At 34.0% G+C, this 25,171-nt stretch overlaps 3 protein-coding genes across 15 annotated transcripts; 2 read left to right on the top strand and 1 right to left on the bottom strand.

Annotated features, from left to right (window-relative positions):
- Nucleotides 1-2,878: 2,878 nt before the first annotated feature.
- On the top strand, nucleotides 2,879-7,007 carry LOC110908768. Of its 13 annotated transcripts, none has more exons than XR_004862680.1 (9): nucleotides 2,880-3,189; nucleotides 3,372-3,444; nucleotides 3,539-3,611; nucleotides 3,713-3,984; nucleotides 4,078-5,940; nucleotides 6,026-6,146; nucleotides 6,261-6,319; nucleotides 6,475-6,543; nucleotides 6,636-7,007. XR_004862680.1 is itself a non-coding variant. In XM_022153752.2 (9 exons), coding segments are annotated over exons 5-9 (513 nt in total). In that variant the 5' UTR covers nucleotides 2,894-3,189; nucleotides 3,372-3,444; nucleotides 3,515-3,611; nucleotides 3,713-3,984; nucleotides 4,078-4,123; the 3' UTR covers nucleotides 6,852-7,007. The 13 variants fall into 13 exon arrangements, 4 of the variants coding, with proteins under 4 accessions (XP_022009444.1, XP_022009440.1, XP_022009446.1 ...); XR_004862681.1 differs by having other exon boundaries at nucleotides 4,078-5,786; XR_002574914.2 differs by having other exon boundaries at nucleotides 2,893-3,189; nucleotides 4,078-4,125.
- A 6,776-nt stretch (nucleotides 7,008-13,783) lies between these two features.
- On the bottom strand, nucleotides 13,784-16,178 carry LOC110908794 (aquaporin PIP2-2). The gene is made up of 4 exons (XM_022153777.2): nucleotides 15,761-16,178; nucleotides 14,729-15,024; nucleotides 14,178-14,318; nucleotides 13,784-14,073 (listed from the first exon to the last, which is right to left on the bottom strand). Exons 1-4 carry the CDS (start codon nucleotides 16,059-16,061, stop codon nucleotides 13,960-13,962), a joined length of 852 nt encoding a protein of 283 aa, XP_022009469.1. The 5' UTR covers nucleotides 16,062-16,178; the 3' UTR covers nucleotides 13,784-13,959.
- Nucleotides 16,179-19,425: 3,247 nt separating this feature from the next.
- On the top strand, nucleotides 19,426-23,155 carry LOC118480268 (protein FAR1-RELATED SEQUENCE 2-like). The gene is made up of 5 exons (XM_035975028.1): nucleotides 19,426-19,601; nucleotides 21,223-21,274; nucleotides 21,365-21,481; nucleotides 21,580-21,817; nucleotides 22,929-23,155. Exons 1-5 carry the CDS (start codon nucleotides 19,426-19,428, stop codon nucleotides 23,153-23,155), a joined length of 810 nt encoding a protein of 269 aa, XP_035830921.1.
- Nucleotides 23,156-25,171: the final 2,016 nt, after the last annotated feature.

Here is a 25,171-nt window from a genome sequence, read left to right on the forward strand (position 1 = left end):
TTTAGGGGCCCTGATCCTAATTCCGATTGTTCTGAAAATTTTAGGGTTAGTGCAGAATTACTTGGGTGTCTCAATTAGGGTTTTCTTATTGACTAATTATCATTCTAATTATTGATTTTAATGAGAGTTGTTACATACGCCGCCGCACCGGAACCCTAGGATCGCACACCGCTTCAACTATTCTCCAACGGTATTTCAACCAACCACCACCACCACCCACCCCTTACAACCAGCCACCACCACCACCACCTGACCATCGCACCCCCACTCTCTCTCTCAATCCCTCCGGCGACACTATCAACCATCGCAACCCCTTCTCTTTCTCAATCCCTCCGGCGACACCAACAATCGACACCATCAACCATCAAGAACCACCACTGTCTCCATCGCACCACTGCTCGACCTACCGCCATCAAAGTAGACGCACCAATCACCATCATCTCCGGCGAACAAAAACAAGCAGTCGTTTTTTTTTTCAATTTACAGATTGGTTTGAAGGCTTGAATCGGAGGTTAATTTGGGTTTTATTTGTGAGGCTGTAAATTGATGATGGTCTTTTTCAATTTGTATATCTATGCGAATGAAGGAGATAATGATCAGAAGAATAAACGGGTGTTTGTTTAAAGAAAAGAAGAGATAAATGATATATAATATCTTTTTCTTTTTTATGTATTTTTAAAGAATATGGTGAAAAGACAATTTTACCCTCATGTGCATTGCACATGAACAGATTTGACAGAAAAATCTAATTGGGTTAGGGCTAAAGGACAAAACGTGTATGATTTGAAAACATAAAGTACAAAACTCGTCAATTTTAAACATAAAGGACAACGCCTAGGGATGAGCTCGGTACCGTCCGGTACCGGTACCGAAAGAACCGGTACCGAAAATCCCCAAAAGTGGGTACCGGTACCGGTACCGAATATACCCGGTTCGGTACTGGTATTTGAGGGTAAAAACCGGTAAATACCTGTACCGAACCGGTATCGAAAATATCAAAAGTCGGTACCGAATCGGTACGGAAAAAGTACCCGGTCCGGTAAATTCGGTACAGGTACCAGTTCAGTACTGGTTCGGTACCGGTACCGGGTCTAATTTGCTCATCCCTAACAACGCCTGCAAATGGGTATAAAGATAAAGGACAATCCTTGCAATTCACTCTTTTTCTCTAATCACGAACACAAACATGTTTACAACATGTTAGACACAAACTTATTGATTTAAATATAGGCAAAAGATCAAATACAAATAATCTTAACATACTAAACATACAAATTGAAGGAAAACTCAAAAAGACAGGGTGACATTTTTGTAATTACCACCAACTATCAAAGTTACTATACAAATGTTAACTCAACCAAAAATACCTAAAAAACATAATTTTTTTAACATTTTTTATTAAAAAATCGCTACATTTTGTTAGCAAAAAAAAAATAATAAAAAATATTTTTTTTGCTACTACTAAAAGTAGCGATTTTTTAGTTAAAATGTTAAAAAAAATAAAATAATTTGTGTGTTTTTTTTTATTTTTTTTTAGGTTTTTTGGGGGGTTTAGTTTTTAGCATTTTAGCTTGGATGGGGGGGGGGGTTAGGTTTTTTTAGGTTTTTGAGGGTGGGGGGGGGTTAGGTTTTGTTTTTTAGGTTTTTTAGGTATATTTGTAGAGTAACTTTGATAGTTATTGATAATTACAAAAATGTCACCTTGTCTTTTTGAGTCTTCCTTCAATTTGTATGTTTAGGGTATGTTTGGAAAAAGTAGCTGGTAGCTGGTGGCTGAAAGCTGCTAGCTGGTGGCTGGAAGCTGGTAGCTGTTAGCTGTAGCTGGTAGCTAGTAGCTGTAGTTTTGTAGATATATTTGGTGTTTGGCAGAGTAACCGGAGCTTTTAATAAAATGTATAAAAGAGTTAAATGCCATTTTAGTCCCTGTGGTTTGGGCCATTTTGCCAGTTTAGTCCAAAGGTTTCATTTAGAACATGTGGGTCCAAAAAGGTTTCACCGTTGCCATTTTAGTCCACTGGGTTAACTTTATCCATTTCTTCTGTTAACGAGAAGACCAATTCGGTCATTTTATATGGCTGAATTGCCCTTTTAGTTAACAGAATTACATACAAAATGACCAAATTGGCCTTCTCGTTAATATAAAAAATGGATGAAGTTAACCAAGTGGACTAAAATGGCAACTGTCTTTTTGGACTCACAGGTTAAAAATAAAACCTTTGGACTAAACTGGCAAAATGGCCCAAACCACAGGGACTAAAATGGCATTTAACTCTGTATAAAATGACTAAAATGGACATAACTAAAAAATTTAATAGTTTGTGCATTAAAAAGTTCATTATATTTAGAGGTTAAAATAGTCATTTTATCCCTAAAAGCTTGTAGCTCCTTCTAAACGCTAGTAGTAGGAGCGTTCAACCAAAAGCTTCAAGCTCCTAACCTAAAAGCTTCAAACTTCTTCAACCAAACAATGCTTTTTATTGAGTAAGAACTTTTTGTTAAAATCTTAAAGCTTGAAGCTGCTAAAAGCTCCATGCCAAACATACCCTTAGTAGGAGCTTTTTATAAGTTGAATGAGCCCATAAAAGGTACGAGGGGTCCGTCCGCTAAAAGCATTCACATCCATTCCATCATTTTTTCACCTTAAATTACACTAAAAAACACTACATCTTCTTTTTTCTTTTCAATTAAATAATATTCTTTTATACCTTTATCATTACCTTTTCTCTCTCCTCCACTCACAACCACTTTCAAAATATATTAAAAAATTATTGGGGGTGAACAGTGTCCCCTCAAATCTATACATATAATAAAGGAATTCAACTATGGGACACGTGTACTTCAGCTGTGCAATTGCTTTTTGCTTTTGGCGCGCTTCCTTTATCGGGATCCGAATGCCCGTTTTTTTTGACCCACATATTTCACAAAACCCAAATTCCTTTCATCCATTCTCACCAAAACCCTAGACAACTTCTCCTCCCCAGTTCATCCATCTACCACCTCCTAACTTCTCCTCTCAAATCTCTAATGTCGTCGATGGTTTCAGCACCATATCCGCTGCTGCACATCCTCCAAACCCTAGATCTGATACCGGAGTCGATGGTTTCAGCACCATATCCGCCGATCGATGGTAAAGTAAAGAGGAATCATCAGGCTTCCACTCATCTGGATGAGCTTGCTCAGGCTTCTATGGTGGGGAATTTTGTTTTTATGTGCTGCATTTGGATCTACATAATTGAATTTAATGTGCAAATTAAGTGACAGTCTGTTAGGGTTTCTCATACTTCCCTATTCCACATGACTTTGTTACAATCTATCAATTTAACCACTTGCTTGATCAATTGATTTAGTGTGTTTTTTTTTTTTTTTGGTAGGATAAGCAAGAAATTAGAAACTGCTATGATGGATTACTATCTGCTGCTGCAGCTATGACAAATAGTATATTTGGTAGGTGTTTTTCTGTTGAATCCAAATGATATATTTTTTTACAAGAAATTGATATATGTAAATGATGAAGTCTGTTATATTTTGTATCTCATAGTTTTCAGAGTCACTACAGGAAGTAGGGACCTGTTTGCTGGACAAAATCGTAACCGATGCTAATGGTGAATGTGGTAATAAAAGTTTTGTTATAAAACTGTTTGGTTGTTTTTACAGTATTTATGACTTTCGTATACACTTTTGCATGATGTGTTTACTATATACGTTCATGAAGAGTGTTACGGTGGCACAAGGCTGAATTGGGTGGTGATCGACGGCTGATTTACAGCGGTGAACTGCGACATAAAACAAGACGACAACGTCATGCGTGCTGGAGTTGTTTTGGGAAGAGTCGCCAGCCACTAACACAGCAGCTGCTTCTCGACGAGGTAGGGGTTCTAAGAGAATTCGTGCTTCTGAAGTTCGTAATTGTTTTACATAGTCCTATATTATCGGGTCTGCGAGTCATGTACCCTGTTAAGCACACATCGGTTTGACATCTATAAGGTATGTATTCATTTAATTTGTACTGATAGATTATATCTGTATTGATTTTTTTTATATATTGAACTTTTATGATTCTTGATTGGTATTGTGCAGAACATTGATAAAATTCAGTTTGTGAAATGCCCTGTTCTTGTCATCCATGTAAGCATTATTTTTCTTAACTTCCTATATAATCACTCATAAAATCGCCCTTCCCGTTGATACTGATTTTTTTATGAGAGGCTTCTTTTAAGCACTTCATCGTTAGCATTAATAATTTAAGTGTTGCCATAAATATAGGAATGTGGACTTTGTTAGAAACTTATAATAGGTGTCGATGATTACTCATTTTGTTTCTGAGCACCAGGAATCATTCAGTAGGTAAAACATTGTTTATTAGATGATGATCTGTGTCTGATGTAGCTAATTTGAGGTTTGACCTTTGACCATCACCATAATAGATAAATAATAAATAATAATAGATTATTAAATCTCTTATATTATTATATACTTCTATTGTAATAATTATAATATATTATCCTGTATGTATGGTAATTTGTCCATGTGAAAGCTTAAACTTCTAACCTTATTAACGTTATGTGTAATCTAACTTATAATAAAAGACTCCAAATAATGACATATGTCATTCTCTCCTTCAATCTTATAAATTTTATTTATATTTGTTTAATTAGTTTCTTTTAATATTAATATTAATTAATAACCAATATATAGATATCACTTATTTTTATCCTTATCTTTATCCTTATCTTTATCTAAAATTAATAAAAACTTCAATCTTGCAATTTAGACCCTTTATTTTTTTACTTTTAACCCAAAATCTTTCATCTTTTGCAATTTAATCCCAACTCTTTTTCATTTTCAATTTTGTTCCACCATACTTTTCATCTTTCTCAAGTTTTTCGTTTCGTTCTAAATTTTGTGAGTTAACGCACCGCAACGTGCGTGTGTGGTTCAACATTTTTTCATATATTTTTTTCCCGTTTGACTAACCCGTCGCGTCACATCTATTTTTCTACGTTTGGCACGTTCGTCCAACACGCGGGTTCTGGATGGACTTAGTTGTTTTTTTCTATATTTTACGTTTCGGTTTAATTTCTCAGCAACGAGCGTGCGTGATTCAAAGATTTTACGTCTGTTTTTCGCTCGGCGTTATTTTTTTCCCGTTTTTATTTATTTTGTTTTTACGAGCTTTTCTGGTGTTGGTGGTCGCTGACAATGGTATAGTATTGCTACTACTTAACACAGTTTTATGACAATCCCTGCAACGCAGGGGCTTAATACTAGTAAGTAGATATATATGATGACATAAATATTGTAACTAATCAGTAATTCTCTATCTAATCGAACCTATCACAAAAAAAAAGAAGAAATCCTGGAACACACTAAATAATAATTTGAATTCCTTTTAATTCTCCATTATTTATCTCCTATTATTTTGGGGTTTGGGTTTCCATAATATATAGATTCAATTAAATTCCTATAATTTTGTGATATGGATTCCTAAATTTAATTCCACATTTAATCTAATACTAAATAATCTAAACAATCTATCTATAACTTACAAAATAATCTAAACAATCTATCTATAACTCAAATTCTAACTAATTAAATTAAATTATACATTGATATACAAACCCTTATATTTGATATATATATCTACAATTCTCTATACGATAACCCCAAAAGCTCTGGATTATCCATAGCACTGCAGTATATATATGGCTATTTAGTCCTGTTAACCTCACATAAACCCTAAGACGCCTCTACCTGCAATTTTACTCCAGCTACGATTGTATCTCCGGGTAATTTTTCAAATTTCTATCCTCTATATATTATTAGTTTCATCACTACCGTTGTTCTATATGTGATGTGTATATTTCTTCATTGAACCATGGAAGGAAGAATTCTAATATATTTGAACGATATTGATGGCACAAGAAGAAATTTTCAATAAAGGTCAAAGTGGTTAGGCTTTGGAGAAGAAAAAAATCCCAAATTGCTTTTATATTAATTTTGTTTATTTTTATTTTTTGGATTTTAGGTACAAGATTTCAATACGAGTAGAGGATTGCACAGGAACTGTAAATCTTACTCTATTTGTCCGTGATACAGTCAAGCTTTTGGGTTTATCCGCCAAACAATTGGTTGACAAATATTTGCAGGTAATTTCATTATCTTTTAACCTGGTAATTTCATTATCTTTTAACCTGAACAAAACATTTTTTGAATACTATTTCAACATTAGTATCGTTTGAATGTTTATTATTATATTTCAGGAGGTTTCTGGTGATGAGAAAGTCACACCTGTTGAATTCGGTGCTTTCATCGACAAAAAGTATGCCTTTAAAATTCATGTTAAAACGTATATTGTGGACAATAAGGTTGACGGATTTTCTATCAATAAGTTAGTTTGATGCTGTTTCGGTATGTTAAATTAAATTTAATTTTAACCCTCTAACATTAGTTATAACCTTTATCTTAATGTTACAGTTTAAAGAGTTTGACTCGATGAATCTCCCCACCACTGCTTCATTGTCACAAAGTGATGCTGGTGTCAAGGTTGTAGATTATAATAACCTATCCTATTATACAAGATTTAAATAATTACTATTATTTCTTTGTTTTTGTTTTTATTTACTTTTATTTTTTAGGATTCAAAATCCTATACTGTAGATGATGCAACACCGCTATCCGGGAATAATGAAAGTAGAAAGAGTACTGGTGATCTTAAACGCACACTGGAAGGTTCTTATGATGTAGACAACTCATATTCATTTTCTCCATCAAAAAGTCGAAAAACTGAAACCAAAGATGAAACCAAGGCTCAATCCAAAGACAAACTTTTGATCCCTAAACTTGAAAAGTAGTTTTATTACTTTCAAGCTGCAAAAGATTTCGTTCTTTTTTTCCTTGTGTTCTTGTGATTTTATTTTCAAACAAAAGTAGTTGTTGGTTTTTTTATGATCTGATGACTATATTTTATTTTGAAGAATTTTTTTATTACTATTTTAGTTAGTTGTTTATTTTGGCTTGTCTTATTATATACATGAATGCATTATTGTTTTCTATACTAATCACGTTAAATTTGTATATACAAAATCTCACCATATATGAATCATTTACCTTTGAATATAACTTTGCTGAAGCTGAAAGACAAAATTATATGAGTTACGTTACCCAAAAAAAAAAACAATACATAGGCTGAACAACAAGCTAGCGAGACTTTGTAATAACATTCAAGTGTCAAATCAGTGAAATTTGAATTAGATTTTGTATTTTTTATAACTATCATTTGAATTTTTTTACTTGATTTTGTTAATATTGAATAATATTTCATTCTATTTTTATTAAATCCAAACAACTTCAAACTATTTTCTTTTCTTAAACCGCGTGTACACGCGGGTTCTAACCTAGTATACAGATGAACAGTAACATTTTCTCTCTCATCCACTCACAACCACTTTTTATACTGTTTATAGGATTAGGATTAAATACAAAGGATCCTAATTGTAAGAAGTGTAAGAAGGATTTATAAAGTGACACAAAAAAACCCCACTACAAAAAAAAAAAAACCCCTTAAACATCCACCACCACCAAAAACCTAACCCTCCCCCCCACATCACCCACCTTAAAAAAAAAAAAAAAAATTTTTTTTTTTGCCGAGGGGGTGGGGGTTTAGGTTTTTGGGTGGGGGTGGGGTGGGTGTTTAGTTTTTTTTAGGTTTTTGGGGGGTGGAGGAGGGGGGGGGGGGTTAGGTTTTTTTAGGTTTTTGGGGGGTGGGGGGGTGTTTAGGTTTTTTGGTGAGGTATAGTTTTTTTTTTTTTTTGTTTTTTTTGCCGGGGGTGGGGGGGGGGTGTTTAGGTTTTTGGGTTTGGGGGAGGGGGCGGGGTTAGGTTTTTGGGTGGTGGTGGGGTGGGGTGGGGGTGGGTGTTTAGGTTTTTGGTGGTGATGTAGTGGGTTTAGTTTTAGGTTATTGGACACTTGTCACTCTATAAATCCTTCTTACACTTCTTACAATTAGAAGCCTTTGTAGAATAACTTGACCCACTGTTTATATTATAAAAACTCCACTCAAAGAGTGGGTTGGATGTGAATGCTCTAAAGCTTTTCTTTCTTCTATGAAAATCTAAACCTATTTATCTACCCCTTTCCGGTCTCATCTGTTTCAATTCCGCATCATCACAGCAGCCATGATCAGCATCCTTGCTCAGGTAATCAATCATACAAATTCATCTATATCCGTACGCAGACGCAGAAACTAACGGCGGTTATTGCAGGAGCGTCTCCTTGGCGCTGCCCTAGGGAGCGTATTCTCCGGCGTTGTTGTGTTCGAGCAACGGAGAGATATCTACAACACGATCGCACAAATTCAACCTCCTAAACCACAGGTATCTTTCCATATCTCGATCTCTTCTTTTCTGTGTTCTGAATCGCGATTGTGCCTAGTATGTTGTGAAAGTTATATACCGATTTGTGATTGTTTGATTTGATTTGATTCTGATGCAATCTAGGTATTGTTGTAGACTATTGTATTGATGTTAATTATGTTGATTATATTGATTTGTATGCTTATGACTTCTTTTGCCCTAGGGTTTCAGTTTTGATGATTTTGCTTTAATGCTTCTAGTTTTTTTTATTTGTATTTTGGACGGTAAGAATGATGTTTTTAAACGTGCATAGCAATGTATCAACGTTATTTTGGAAGAAATTTGAGAGTTTTTGTTGAATAATGTTGAATGAATACCTATTACACACACAGAGTTGGTGCTTCTAGTTAACTAAGTAACCACTCATAACTAATTTAACTAATTCTAGTCTAAGTAGTTAATGCGGTAAAATATCAGATATCGGTCAAGGACCGATATTTGAGATTTCGGTTATCTCGGTGGGATATCGGTAATTTTAATATCATGCTAAATTTATACATATAGCAATTTAACACTAACAATTGTAATAAGTAAGAACTGACTAAGACTTAAAACACTAACATTTAACCGTAACAATTAACAATTAAGACTTAAAACGCTAATAGCAGCAATAAGAAGAAAAATGAACGGTAGAAATAAGAAGAATGGTACTGATATCGGGAAAATCGGTGATTTATCGATCAAATATCGGTCCTATACATAGTTATCAAAAGCGAGCGCTTTTGGCGCCTAGGCGCTTTTTCTGAGCGACTCGCATTTACTGCGCTTATAGTTCCTAGGTAATAATAGCGCAGCTTATTTCATCCCATGCATATTTAATTCCGGCGACGGTGCTGCTTTCAGCCGGAAACCAGGAAGAAGGGGGAAGAAGAAGAGAGCGGCTGCGTTCATGAGTGTGTTAGGCTTTTAGGGTTTTAAATAAGTTTAGGTATTTAAACATTTAACCCCTCTATCTTTCCCTAGTTTATATTCAGTCCCTAAAACTTGTATTTTTTTACTTAAAAAGTGTAAAACTTGTTTGTGTATTTAAACATTTAAGCCCCTGTACCTTCAGTAGTTTACATTTGGTCCTTAAACTTTTTAATTTATACATAAAAAGTATAAAATTAACATTATAAATACATATATAAATTATAAATAGCTGTTTTTTATTTTTTGAATTATCTACTACCTTATCGCTTTTTTTTTCTCGGGCGCACGCATTATTTGCGCCTATCGCCTAGGCCCTAATCAGTGCCTATGCGCCTAGAGTGCGCTTCGCGCCTTTGATAACTATGGTCCTATATCGTCAAATATCGGACAATATCGCTGATATTATCGGTACCGATATTCTAACCAATATTTTGTACCGCTTTCGCGGCAAGGGACCGATAACCGATATATCACTGATATATCGGTTGATATATCGGGATATTAACTAGTTGTTGATAGCGAATAGCGACAAGTAGCGACAAGGCACCTATAGGCTACGTAGCGAATAGCGACGGCTATTTTATAAATAGCGATTACACAAGAAAAAGAATTTTGAAAATTTTTATATGTATATTACATCAAAATACCCTTGTATATATGCTATTTTACATGTATATTTAACAAAAACCTATAAATCCAGCTATTTTATAGCTATATCTAATTGCTATTTACATAAAAAAAACAATCGCTATCATCGCTATTTGTCGCTATGACCCATATACTTGGTTTTAAAAAGCGCGCCCTAGGCGCACCTAGGCGCAAGGCGCAACAAGGCGCAGGGTCTGGGGATTTTTTGCTTCTCGCCTTGTGTTTTTACAGGAAGCGACCAAAAAGCGCAAATTTTGATGTTTTTTTGTGGGCTTTTTGACCTGAGGCGCGCGCCTCATGTACCTTAGGCATTTTACTGCATAAAAATGTTGTACCTTGGGTTTTTTGACTTGTACATGTAATTAAAATGGTATAAAAGCCTTACTTATAGCTATATTTTGGTTAAAGGAAGCTAAAAACCTATGGGATATGTATGGGATATATAAAAAAAATTATATAAACATCTTGCGCCTCGGGTACGAAAAGCCCACCGCTTTTGCGCTTTGCGCTTCGCGCCTCAATTTTAGACCTCGTCGCTTTTGTGCGCCTCTCGCTTTTTAAAACCAAGCCCATATAGTGACACTACGTCGCATGGCTACATAACATAGCGCGCTATAGCGGTCGCTATAGCCGCTATTAACAACCATGCTAGTATAACAAAATAACCGTAGCCCGTAGGAAATAGTTGCAGCAGCAGGAAATAGGCAGTAGAATGTTGTAGATGATAGTGTTGCTGATAGTTTTTGTTAAAGAATATCAGGGTTAGGCGCGTTAGGGTTAAGGTTCTTTGCTGTCTGTTCATGTATAGTTTAACTTTGTATCTGATACAAACTATCTCAATAAAGTATCTCTTTTCACATTAATAGTTTTAATCGCTCGCGTTGGTGTTAAATCTTCACTAATTAACCTCTTTTTTGGTTGTATCTTCATTGGTTTATGCTTAAGTTTTTATATTGAACACAGGTGAAAGAGCCTATCTCAAGAAAGAAAATCGAGTTTGCACACTATTGGAACAAATCGGTGGATCAGATTTTTGGACCCGCTATTCAGGCTCTCAGCTCGCGGCGCTGGTAGAGACGCAATACTTGTGTTTCCCAACCACTTTATGGTGATGTGTTACTACCTAATTTTTAATCATATACTCGCAATTGCATGCTATTATGTATCTTGAAAATTTCTTGACCTTGTCTGCATTGCCATAGCAAGTTTATCAGTATCTCATATTTTCATTGACTTATATTTTACCATCTTGTATCTCTTTCATTCAGATTTCAATCTGAATATATTGTTCATTAATCATTACAAGATCGATTGTTATAGGTTTCCGACTTTGGGAAGTAAACAAGCAATCATTATAGGTTCTGACTTTGGGGAGTAAACAATCAATCTTTATAGCCCGTTAGGGACCAGTATCACTTGTAGCATTAGGTACTAGGTAGTTGAAATCCATGCTTGCTTTTTTAGACCCACCCATAGGGGTGTCGTTCAAGTTGGGTAATCGGGTTTTGAATAGGAGTAATCAAATAGAAACTTAATGTTCCAAAATCCAAACATAACATATCAATAAAAAAGACACTAAAATAGATTTCTTAACAGTCTTTACTCTTCACGGTTGGCATTGCAAACGTCATGTTTGCTCCTCCGTTTTCTATTTAAAAAGAAAGTCGAATAAAATACGCATTACAATGGTAAGATCTAACATATACAATCATTACAAAAATGATTAATAATATAAATACCTAAATCAATTTCTTGGATTTTGTCACAATCTTCTTTACTGATGACTTTGTTGCTTGAAGTTGATCTACCGTGAAGCCGGTGCAAATTAACCTCTAAACAATCACAAGAGTCAAAGAACTCAACGAATCCAAAACCCTCCCACTTGTGCTAAAAACTGATTCAGAAGCCACCGTTGACACTCGAATGACGACTACGTCTCTATCAATTAAGGATAGAATCGGGAATCTCAGTTTTAACTTCCCACCGATTTTTTACTGCCGCCTCATCAACTCTTTTAATTTCATCTTGGACTAACTAAATTTAAAGTGTGTGCAATGCATTAAATCTGTGTCAATTTTCCATGTAAAAGACACATTTGCTAGAATTTTGGAATATCCTTTACAAAATGTCATTGCCATATCATTAGAACTCGCATTGTCAACCGAAATTTTAAAAACATTTTCAACTTCCCATCTAAGCTGTAATAAATATTTCTCAGCCATGTTCTCAATGTCTGCATCATGATGACTCTTGGGGACAAAAGTGTAAAATACCTTTTTCCTCAATTTCCGGCTGTTATCTACAAAGTTGGCGGTGAGACACGTAATTGGCTTGTTGACTAGAAGTCCAAGTGTTGGTTGTCAAACAAATCCTACCAATATTCTTTGTAATGAAAATCACCAACTTTTGTTTTTTCTTCTTGAAACAAATGGTATATGTCTTCTGTAATTGTGGTTCTACCCTTTGTTTCGAGAAAAAAAACAAAAGTGGGTGATTTTGTTACAAAGAAATAGGCAGGATTTGTTTTACAACCGACACCTGGACTTCTAGTTAACAAGCCAATTACATGGCTCCCCGACCACTTCGTAGATAACAAGTGGAAATTGCGGAAAAAAAGTCTTTGACCTTTTGTTTCGAAGAGAATTATCGTGGTGTAGAAATTGGGAAAGCACTTTAGAAATGTTTGCTAGAACAGGAAATGGAAATGTTTTTACAATTTCAGTTGTATCAACTATATGGAACTCCACTTACCTTATGTTGGAAGTTGCACAAGCTAATGAGTAAACATTTGAGAGATATGACTTGAAGAATCTTACTTTAGATCCGACCTATAACTGCGGGTTTTGAGGTACCTACACACATCGATTGGCAAAATGTTTAGTGATTTATGTCATTCTGAAACCGTTTAATGATGCTACTTTGAGGGTCTCTGGACCCTTTATGTGACATTAAACTCGTCCATAGAATAGGTTTATTCCATTTGTAGTCTTTGTCAGATTGCGATGAAGACAAAGTTTGATAAGTATATTGACAACATACAGAAAATGAACTTATTGGTGTACATTGTTTTGATTCTAAACTCGAGGAACAAAGTAAAGTATTTGGATATACTATTTGTAAATTAAAATTCATTCTCAAGTTCTAACACTACCGAGTCTTCAACATCATTGGCATTAGGTAAATGACAAAACCCGAGATATATGGCATCAAAACCACAATTCAGAAACAAAGGGAAAAGATGAAAACACATATAGTATTTGATTTAGAATTTTTGAATGAAAGTTGTGAAGAGGTTTGAATGAAAGTTGTAATTCAAGTTGAACCGCTATTTTCATTACTTGTCGGTTTGCTTTGCTTGGTTTTGATTTAGAACTATATGTGTTTTCATCTTTTCCCTTTGTTTCTGAATTGTGGTTTTAATGTAAATTCAAGTTGAATCGCTATTTACAGTTTCTGGAAATGACAAATCAAATGGTATGGTCGGCTGGTTTGGCGGTTTAACGGTTTGAATTGGTTCTTCTAAAAAGAAAATCATTAATTTGTATTACAACTCTAAAAGGAAAATTATTAATTTGTATTAAAAACTTTAAAATAATAAAGATGGTTATTGATTCTGATACATATGTTAGTTTATCCTAAAAATAAAAATAATTGTATACAAATAATAATTGGTTAAACGACCGGTTTGGTTTACATGATATGTTCCAAGTTTTAAACCGGAAAGAACCATTAAATCGTCAAAAATGAATAGTGGAAAACACTTTTTTTTTTATAAAAAATAAGAAAAAAGACTGCTTACAGAACACTTTAGATTCACAATGAAAAGGAAAAGAAAAATCGAAAAAATGAAATTACATTACTCGAATCGGAATTCAACTACAAATCAACAATTCCACGTCCATTTTAATGTCGATCAATTGTGTCGTCCATACGAATCTTATTCTTTTACATGGATATATTAATGCATCGTCTTACAATTATGCATTGTTCATGCGTTGCTTCTGAAAGAACCAAGTGCTTTAGCGGCCGCTGCTCTGAGTACAAACTGGTGGTAGAACGCCGCTGCAGCTGCGCCCAAAAACGGTCCGACCCAGAAAAGCCACTGCAAAATATTTGATTTTCATATGAATTAGAGGGACGTTGTTAGCTGTTAAAAACGATAGATAATGTTTTCCATAATGGCCGGTAATACAAACAAATGCATACATGATCATCCCAGGCCTTAGCGTCGTTGTAAATCACGGCAGCACCAAAGCTTCTGGCTGGGTTGATTCCGGTACCGGTGATCGGAATTGTTGCCAAGTGCACCATGAAGACTGCAAACCCTATTGGCAGTGGTGCCAACACCTTCATTTACACATATATTTAGTCATACTATTAGTGTTTCTTTAATTTCTATTATAATAAAAGAAAATTTGAAAAGGGTTAGCTAAAAATATTAAATAAATCGTGGAAAGATAACATTAAATAGTCAATTTTCAACTGGTACATATTATACAAAAAAACAGGTGGACCAGTTTTTTTTCCTTTAAATTTTGTAATATTCCTTTGGTCCATATCTCAACAATAAAATACATGGATAACGTTCAATTAAGATTAAATTTTAAGTATACAATTATTAGAACAATAAAATTAATTTGTAATTTGATGGATATTATGAAATTAAAAAAAAAAATAGTGGGGTAATCAGTTACATAACCACACATGCACGAACAAATGACAAGAAAAGCAAAAAGACACAGATATGACATGCTTACAGGAACATGAGAGTCTCGGGCATTTCTCTTAGGATCAGTAGCCGAGAAGACAGTGTAGACAAGAACAAAGGTGCCGATGATTTCAGCACCTAGTCCGGTACCTTTGCTGTAGCCGTCGGCCAAAGTATTGGCTCCACCGCCATACCTATCGTAGTAAGCACTCTGGAAAGCCTTGACCAAACCCACACCGCATATCGCACCCAAACACTGTGCAACCATGTACATAATAGCCCTAATCAGTGACACCTTCCTAGCCAAGAATAGCCCGAATGTCACAGCTGGGTTAATGTGTCCTCCTGCAAGTGCATGTTAGCCACAACCCTTTATTTCCAACTCAACAAACTAAATAAATTTTCATTTATTTTAGTGTTTGTTACATTAATTTAACTTTTATATTTTCATTTTAAAATTTACTGTTCTAGTTTAAATTTATTTGTTTCTATGCATCACGATAAAGAATTACCCTATAATAAAAGTGTATTTGTAATATCTTTTTATGTCAAACAGGGATTTTATGATCAAATTTTATTTCAACTTAATTCTTTTTATTTTATTTCATTATATCTAAAAACAAAGATTTTGCAACAAAATTATTTTCGATAGCAACATCATTTCCTTTCGGTCGCTAATCTAGTTGCTACTTCTACCACGGTTTTTATCATAAATTTCGCTCGTTTTTTAATTTAAATATTCACTTAATTTATTAATTATTTTTAGTTATTACGCAAATGTCCCGTGGCCTTTTGGCCTAGTGGCAATTGACATAGGTGTTTTTTTTTTTTTTTTACCAAAGTGATACAGGTACAAGTCTCACAAACGAGCAATACATAAATTTTAGGTTTGTGTTTGCCATTAAAAAACACTAAATATGTTTTGAATTATATTCTTGACAAATCAAACCATTAGTTTTCAATTTTTTATCTTACTTTTGGAAGCATATATATCCAACATTCCAACCATAAAAACATGCAAAGTAAGAGCAATAATAACAATAACAATAACAACCAGCAATATAAGTGTAAGTATACTAACCAGAGATACCAGCAGTGCAGTAAACAAGGATAAAAATCATGCCACCAAATGCCCATGCAATCCCAAGGATACCAACACCACCACACTGATCAGCATCCAAGTCGGGGTCAGTCGTGCTCTTGTACCCGATAACCGTCAACACAGTTACATACAAAAACAGAAGTGTGGCAACAAATTCAGCAATGAGAGCTCTGTAGAACGACCATTTGGTCAACTCTGCAGCGTCTATCAATGGTGCTGGAGGCGGGTCATGGTAGTCTTTGCCGCTGTGGTGCTCCGCCACTTCGACTTCTTTTGTCATTGCAACCGGCTGGCGATTGAATAGCTTAGTTTGAGAGGGAGAGAAGAGGGGTGGAGTGTGTGGTGGTGAAAAGATTGGTATTTAATGGAGGTGGTGAAGGAGAAAAAAGATAAGAGTTTATCGTGTAGTAAGATGTATGTTTATTTTATTATGTTTGGAGAATATTTTGTATTTTAATTCAATGATTATGCATGTTTGGTAAAAAATGGAAATTTCCGAATTTGAGTTTAATAAACTAGATTTAAATCAATGATTAACGGACGTTTAATACACCTATACCTAATAAAATAAGTAACTGGTTGTATGACGCAACTTAACCCGGACCGCAAAAAGCTTAAATACAACGATAGACGAATGATCCTCGAAATTTCCAACCTTTGTGAAAAAAATTATGGGTCCGTCATAGATTTGTTTTTTCATTTCTTCTATTTATTCTATTTTTTAATACAAAATAGTTAATTATAAAAATATAAATAACATAATACTTCCTAAATTTTCATTACTAGCTATTTAATATTTCATTACACTAAATTTTAATTATATCTTATTTCAAAATACCGTTTTATAATTTCAAATTTTGTTTATTAAATATTTAATATTTTCTTTATTCAACTCGTAGAATTGCATGATTTTTTTTACCTAGTTATAAGAATAAATAGAGAAACGTATAATTATTTATATTTTTATATCAAATTATTATATTACTAAATCATGTACTCTACTCTTAATCTCTCTTTTACCAAGTCTGTATTAACGGGATATATAATAAGGTTTATTAGTTCTATATTTAAAAAAAACTTATTTTTTATTCACAAATGTAGTTATTTGACAAGTCATGGCAACTCAAGCCAAATCATAAAAGCAAATTCCCACATTAATTTTTTTTTTCAAATATATTCAAAACGATTTTTTTTCCAAACCTGATAATATTAAGCTTCATTCGATTATTATTATGTACACTATCCAGGCATTTTGCATGCATAAGAACACAACAATAGAGAATATTATTAATCATTCTTGTGATGATTGTTTTCACGGAAATTGATCGACTTTTAGAAAATTAGTTTTAATAAACATAATGATAAAGTGAATACTATTATAAAAAAAAAAAAAACTGATGACACAGTAATTCATCAATTGTGAAACGGTAGATAATTGATTGTAAGAAAATTATTATAGGATTTACTTGAATAAAAATTCAAAAATAATTTTATATAAAAGAAAAGGTAATGTATCAAAAAACCCATATTAAAAAAGCTAGAAAATATGTGACATAAGAAGTGTAATCTAATTCTAATAATAAAAGACCTCAAATAATGTCACATATATTCTCCTTCAATTCATTAATGATATTATTAATTAATTAATATCTAATTCTAATTTATGATCTAAATATATAAATTATCTATAATTTTACAATCTATGATATTATTACTTTTTAATATTTGTAAAATTTTCAGAACTCTTAAGAAATAATCATTTTATTTATACATTTCGTCTCTTCCTCACATTAAATATTCAATGTTACGTGTCAAGTTCTAATGAATTATAGATTTTGACAACTATATGATAAGTTATTTAAAATTAATATTAAAAAAAAATTATTCAATCTGTATAATACACAGGTCCCTAATATAATAATTAGTTCTACAATATATATATATATATATATATATATATATATATATATATAAAGTGTAACGTACAGTAGGGCTTATCGCACACTCGTACGATATTGTGAAATCGCATGTTATAAAAAAGCATGTTGGAAATCGCATGTTGGTATTTTTGATGAAACCATATGTTGGTTTTTTTGTAGCAATTTCACATGTTGGTAAATATAATGAAATCGCATGTTGGTATATAAAGCAATTTCGCATGTTGGTTTTTCAGCATAAATCGCATGTTTAAGATTGAATTCGCACCAGATCGTACGGCTGAGGTGATTGCGTACATTTTGTACGATAAGAGCCATTGTATGTTAACCTAACCTTATATATATATATATATATATAGGTAAAGAGTATGGTACAAATATGATTATCCTACATTATGTACGCTATATTATGAGCCGTACACGTGTCCTGATTGAGTTCGGTTTAAGAAGACAATTAACCTATTCATCAGAGGGCAAATTCGTCTCTTCATTCATTCAGCGAGAAGTTCGTTACACTGATATCCCGGTAATTATTATTCAAATCAGTTTCAAATTTTCCATAATTCACAATTTGCAGTTTTCGTTCGTACGTGATAGGGTTTCATTCAATTTGTCTATTTTCGATGGATCCACAGAGTAGCACTGGACGAACAGAAGATGATTTTGAAGGAAATCGACCGATTGGTGATCATGTTCAATTATCTGCATATCAGAGAGTTTTAATTGAGGATGTTTTAAATCCGCGACCTGCAAATCCAATTCCAATTCCAGTTTCAAGTTCAAGTGCTGCAAACGAGATTTCTATTGGTAATTATGTTAATTCAGATATCTAAATTTGTTCGTATAATTGTTTTTTGTTTAAGCGTAGCATTGTTGTAGCTGTTTTTGTAGTTTGAATGTTGATGATACTTATGTATTGTTTTGAGAAGCAGCATGTATAACTTCGCATGTTTTTACTCATTACAATTCGCATTTGGTTTTGTTTTTTTTGTAATTTCGCATTTGATTACATAATAAATCGCATATGTAATTCTGATTAATCAATATCATCATTTCGCATGTATTTATCAGACAATTCGCATGTGGTTTGTATGACTTTTTATGTTTTTTATTTTGATTCATGTAGATGAAAGGGTTTACACTCCGGAAGTGCAGGCATCAGCTACACCTGTTGTTGGGATGCAATTTATCTCCATTGAACAAGCATATGCGTTTTATCAATCATATGCTAAGTTAGCTGGTTTTTCTATTCGGAAAGGTGGCGAAGTATACAGTGGTGGTATAATCAAAACTAAGTATTTTGTTTGTTCTAAAGAGGGACATAAGCCTGTGTGTATTGATGATAATTCCAAGTCAAAAAAGCAATTCAAAACCAGGAACAGGGGGACTATTAGGACCGGATGCAAAGCTCAACTTGTGATTTGCACTGTTGATGGTAGATTATATACAGTCAAGAGATTTGTTGATGGTCATAACCATAAGTTTGTTTGTCAAAATGACATTCACATGCTCCCAGCTTACAGACAATTGTCAGATGTCCAGGAGGAGATGGTTTGGGAACTTGGCACTTTAAACCTTGGTCCTGTCAAAGCTTTCCATATAATGAGGAAACATTATGGTGGTTTCGAGAACGTTGGTGCCACGGTTGATGATTGCAAAAATTTTAGAAAGCGAATAAACAGCTATATAGGAGAGTATGACGCTGACATGGTGATTAATAGGATGACTGACAAAAAACAGTATTTAGCTGATTATTCATTTGAATACTCTGTTGATGATGGCAAACGGTTAACTGGGTTGTTCTGGGCTGATGGTTTATGCAAGCTTAACTATATGGAATTTGGCGATGTGATATCGTTCGATGCAACCTTCAAGACAAACAGGTAACCGTTTCAAAGACAAACATGTTATGTTACTGATTTTTCGCATGTTTTTGTCTGTTAATGAGTGTTCAATATCGCAAGTGTAGACAACAGAGTTGTCACGGCCCCCGACCCGGTTTGACCCGTTTCGGGAGCCGCGGGACAGAAAATCCCGTGGTATTTATTTTTATAGCGGAAGTCTTAACAGGATCGTTTTAAACTTGAAAATTTTGCCCGAGTATTATTTATTTACATTTAGGATAAACCCCGTAAATATCATAATTTCATTATTTTACAAACATGTTTATTTATTTTATTTGAGCCACCACTTCAAGCTTGATAGTGCTCCGTAGCACGTGTACTTAATTTAGTAGGTCACCTGAAACATGTTGTAAAAAAGTTTTGTCAGCGGGGAAATACTGAGTGAATCATTCATTTTGATAAAATGACATATAGTTATAAATTACAGCATAAGAGCGATTACTATGGCAGTATCTTAATTAATATCTGGTCTTGCCACCCGTGTGACGATGGTCATACCACTATTGGGTCCAGTCACCCAATTAGTGATGTTTTGTCACTGTTAGGTCTTATTAGCCTAACCCATGTTAGGGCTTATTGCCTAACGGTGAGAAATTAGTAATGTGCACAATACCCCACTAACCAGCGGTCAAGATAACCACGACTTAATCCCTGTAATTATAACATTTTGAAAATAATTTGGAGTATTGTAAAATAGTTGATAAAAAGAGAATGACTCACATTGCAGATTTAACGGGCAAGGTATAAGCCTACTGATTAGCCTTGATTAAACCTAATTTAATAATAATGCACACACAACAGGTTAGTAACTAATTCAGCAGTTACGTCAATTCACGAGATTAAACCCTCACAATGATTAACAAGTGCAATACTTAATAATTCAATCGGATTCACAACGAATAACAGAGCATAGTCCGAATTCGAACAACACTCTAATATTCAAGTCGAAATCACGACGAATAATCAAAGTACAAGCTCAATTTGAGCAGCACTCGGACAATCGTTGGATAGTTATAATCGATCGGACGTTGAATCATAATAGCGATCGAGTTATTACCCTGATTGCGGCAGCACTTCGTGAATTGTGTGTGTTGTGAACTGTTTCGACTATAACTCAGAGAGTATTGAGAGTTGGGACATCGAATGAACACCGAACTTCAAGTGCCAACGTCCCCTATTTATAGCTGGAAAATGTCCTCCCTCGCGCCACGCGAAGAAGACATGTGTACCCGTCGCGTGGCGCGACGGGTCTACTTTCTAGCCTAGGTTGCTTCGTGTCTAAGTAGTCTTGCTGAGTAAGTTAAACGAACATATTTCGTTTCTACAACAAATTTAGAGGATAAATATCCACTAGGGTTTAACCCCCCTGAGTTTTAGGGGCACTGATCCTGATTCCGATTGTTATGAAAATTTTAGGGTTTATGCGGAATCCCTTGGGTTTCTCAATTAGGGTTTCCTTAATAGCTAATTACCATTATGGATTTTAGTGGCAGTTGTTACAAGAGTGGTGTTGAATATATCGCATGCTTTTCCTTCTGGTTTCGCATTTGATTTTTATTAATTCGCATATAATAAATGTGATTTCACATTTGTTGTCCAGGTACAAGATGGTGTTTGTCCCGTTCACAGGCATTGACAACCACTGTCGGAATGTAACACTCTCAACTGGGTTGTTGGCATCAGAGAGTATTGAATCATATAAATGGCTTCTAAATTCATTTTTAAAGTTATTTGGTCGACAGCCTAATGTTGTAGTGACGGATCAAGACCCTGCTATGAAACAGGCTATTGAGGAGGTTTTCCCTATTAGCAGACACATATTGTGTATGTGGCACATAATGAAAAAAGTGGCAGATAAGGTAGAGCATGCAACATTTTTGGTGTTTTTGTTGGTGTTATTTTTAATTATTATAGCTTTTTGTAATAGACTGATTTAAAATGCATTTATTTGTTAAAGGTTAGGCATGAGTTGTGCAATAATGATGAGTTTAAAAGGAGGATGTGCGACATTGTTTGGACTGATTCGATTGAGCCCGAAGAATTCGAGAGGCAGTGGAAGTTGGTGATGATTGAGTTTGGTCTCACTGAAAACAAATGGATTGATGATATGTTTGGGATGAGATCCATGTGGATTCCGGCTTTTTACCGGCATGAGCCAATGTCAGGTCTTATGAGAACAACTTCAAGATCAGAGAGTGAGAACCATTTTTTTTGTCAGGTTGCTAATTCACAACTCACACTCGTAGAGTTTATGAATCATTTTGATGGGGCAATGGATGTTCAAAGGTTCAATCATAGGAAAAATGATCATATTTCAAGATATACTGAGCCAGCTGATTGGAGTCAAACTACATTGGAAAAAGATGCTGCTAAGATCTACACCAGGTCTATATTTTTTGATCAGCAATTAGAGATACATGGAACAATTTCCGAATGTTTGCCGATGGGCACCGAAGTTGAAGGTCCACGTATCAGAATATTGTTGAAGGATTTTAAAGCACATGGAGATGGTTTATTGGAGGTATTTTTCATGTTTTTTTAGATATGCGAATCCGTTACATTACATATGCAATTTTAGTTTATTTATTTTACATTATTTTTTTAGAAATGCGAAATTGTTATGTTCCACATGCGATATTAATTTGACTCACTTACATGATTGTTAAACATGCGATATTGTTATGTTTATACATGCGATTTTAAACCTTATTATTAATTTTTTTTTGGTTATTTGCTAGGTGTGGTTCAAGAATCTCGAGAATGATGTAACTGCACAGTGTAGCTGTTTGCGTTTTGAGCAGTATGGGCTGCTATGCAAACACATATATTTTCTTTTCAAAATGTTTGGTGTTAAAGAAATACCAAACAAATATGTTATGAAGAGATGGACGAAGGATGTTGTGCCGAATGAGTTAAATGTTAAGTACAATCTAAATGTGGGGGGCAAGGATGTGCATCAGAGGGCTAAACGGATTGCTCGTGAAATCATCCACACAGGGGAGTATTTGGTTAGTAATTTGATTTCCGACTTTGATCAACTTGTCTTAGTGAGGGATCAAATGATGCAGCTTAAAGAGAGAGTTGATCAGAGTCGCATAACCAAGCAACTTGATCCAAAATTTGACCGATTTTCAAAGTTGATTGGTTATCAACAACCATTAACTAATGCTCCCCCTACTGTTCGTGTGCCTGCTGGTATAAGAAACAAAGGCCGCGGCTCGCATAGAAGGATTAAATCTAAGAAGGAACAAATGATCAGCCGCAAAGGGAAAAGGTCAAGGACATGTAGCGTATGTAATGAAAAAGGTCATGACATTCGGACTTGCGGCGAGCTTAAAGCCAAACAACAAGGTAAACAGGGAAAAAAGAAGATGAAGGGTGTGCAGATTGAAGATGGTGTGAGAGACAAAGACAATGAGGGTGAAGACGACGAAGAGGAAGATGACTTTGAAGATTACGTCAGTGATGATGGATCTGAAGAAGAAGATCAGTGGGAAGAGGTGTCTGGAGATGAAGATGACGAGGATGAGTAATGTGTTTTTAAATGTAAATGCGAATTTATAAGAAACACATGCGATTTTATATTCATTAATGTATATCAATTTTCACATGTGATTTTAGTATTATAAACATGCGATTTTTATATGCATCAGTTTAATTTTAGTTTATATGATTTTTCAAATGCGATTTCTCCTTTAATACATGCGATGTTGAGTTATCTTGTTTTTTTTTTTTTTTTTTTATGTTATAGTGGCAAAGATCCCTAATTCATTCATGCGATTTTTAAATCAGATTAAAGCATAATATTTGTTCAAAACATATATCCAAAATACAAAATATTGGTTATTGTCAAACACAGCTACAACCATAAAATGATTTAACAGAAATTTAGTTACTTGGAGCAAAGATTTTGTCACGTTCAGTAGAGCTGAACTCCATCTTCTCCTACACCGTGTTCAGAGCATCTGTCAGGAAAGAGAAGGCTAAGTTATCAGCTCGAGATTGCTCTTTTATGTGATCCAAAGCTTTGTCCCTGAAGCTTGATGGTGGTTCTTGAAGTAGCTTTTCCCATACTGCTTGATTGTTCTTGATTTGTTCAAGGATTTTGCCCTGCACATCAAGAACCAGATGAGAAGAGTTGACATCAGTGCTTATTTCTGTCAACGTGCGAGTTGACAATAGCTCCTTGATTGCAATGTTTTTAATTTTTTCCATATCTTCAGATGCCATTTTTGTTTGTGTCTGTGTGTTTTGTGTGTGTTTTATTTGGTATTATATGTTTTAATATGGAAGGTAGTTATCAAGGTTTTTTATATTAATATAGTAAATTTATTATATAGGTAGGGTGGTAAGTTCAGTAGTATTTATTGTAAAATTCATCATTACATGTCAAATTATAGTCACATCGTTAATAAATTATGGTTTTTTATATAAAATAATATCATTTTTAGTTTTTATGATTGGTAAGTTTTTTTTTTTTTTGTATTTTTGTATTTTTGTTACAAATTTTATTTTTTTTAAAGTTTTTGTTGCAGCCTTATTCGAAATCGCATTTTATTCGAAAGAAATTCGCAAACTGTAAGAAACAAACATTTAAATATCCCTTTCTATGATATCGCATGTTTAATTTATATGAAATCGCACACTATATGAAGGGGATATTGAAAAGTTTGATATCGCATTTGTATTATCATGAATTCGCAAACTATATGAAATTTCAAAGAATTCTTAACTTTTTTACTGATATCGCATATGCATCCATGAATTCGCAAACTATATGAAATTTCAAAGAATTCTTAACTTTTTTACTGATATAGCATATGCATCCCATGAATTCGCAAACTATATGAAATGTCAAAGAATTCTTTTTTTATACCGAATTCGCATTTACATTATCAACGTTTTCGCACATGATTTGTCAATCTGCACCATCTTCTTCGATAGTCAGTGCATAAGAATCGATCCATTTGGTGAATAAGAATCGTTCTGGTTAACTGTTATAATTTCGGTTTTGGTTTTGATTTAGGATCTTACGTTATGATTTTTGACGTTATGATTTTTGAGGTTTTGTTCGCCGTTTATCAGGTGCTTTGATCTTAAATTTGATGATTTTAACCTTGGCGGTTTCCTTTTTATTAATCCTATGTTGACATTTTTAATAGAAAAAGGCGCTGTTTATGAAAGATGATCCGACGGCTGTGGACGACGCGTACATAATGTACGATTAGGTTATTTGTATGATAACCGGCCTCTCTCTCTCTCTCTATATATATATATATATATATATATATATATATATATATATATATATATATAGAGAGGGTAGGGTTCATGCGAGAACCGCGAGAACCAATGTGAACGCAAAAAAATACCTAAAAATCGAAAAAACACACAATTTTTTTTAATATTTTTCTATAAAAATCGCTATATTTTTTTACAAAAAAAAAACGTTTTTTTTTCGAGCAACAGTTATGGATGCACATGTGCATATGTATCATTTCTTGGACAAATTCTGTAATATATTACCAGTAGTAGAAAAATACACTTTC

Source organism: Helianthus annuus, chromosome 7 (assembly GCF_002127325.2).
Source record: "Helianthus annuus cultivar XRQ/B chromosome 7, HanXRQr2.0-SUNRISE, whole genome shotgun sequence".
NCBI classification, from domain to species: Eukaryota; Viridiplantae; Streptophyta; class Magnoliopsida; order Asterales; family Asteraceae; genus Helianthus; species Helianthus annuus.

Coding starts and splice junctions, on each gene's coding strand:
- LOC110908768 (XM_022153752.2), top strand. Junction 6,147..6,260: donor TGGTTGACAAATATTTGCAG/GTAATTTCATTA, acceptor ATTATATTTCAG/GAGGTTTCTGGTGATGAGAA. Junction 6,544..6,635: donor AAAGTGATGCTGGTGTCAAG/GTTGTAGATTAT, acceptor TTTATTTTTTAG/GATTCAAAATCCTATACTGT.
- LOC110908794 (XM_022153777.2), bottom strand. CDS start 16,061: ATGACAAAAGAAGTCGAAGTGGCGGAGCACCACAGCGGCAAAGACTAC. Junction 15,025..15,760: donor CTGCACTGCTGGTATCTCTG/GTTAGTATACTT, acceptor ATGCACTTGCAG/GAGGACACATTAACCCAGCT. Junction 14,074..14,177: donor CTAAGGCCTGGGATGATCAT/GTATGCATTTGT, acceptor AATATTTTGCAG/TGGCTTTTCTGGGTCGGACC.
- LOC118480268 (XM_035975028.1), top strand. CDS start 19,426: ATGGTGATTAATAGGATGACTGACAAAAAACAGTATTTAGCTGATTAT. Junction 19,602..21,222: donor GCAACCTTCAAGACAAACAG/GTAACCGTTTCA, acceptor TTTGTTGTCCAG/GTACAAGATGGTGTTTGTCC. Junction 21,275..21,364: donor TTGACAACCACTGTCGGAAT/GTAACACTCTCA, acceptor TTTGGTCGACAG/CCTAATGTTGTAGTGACGGA.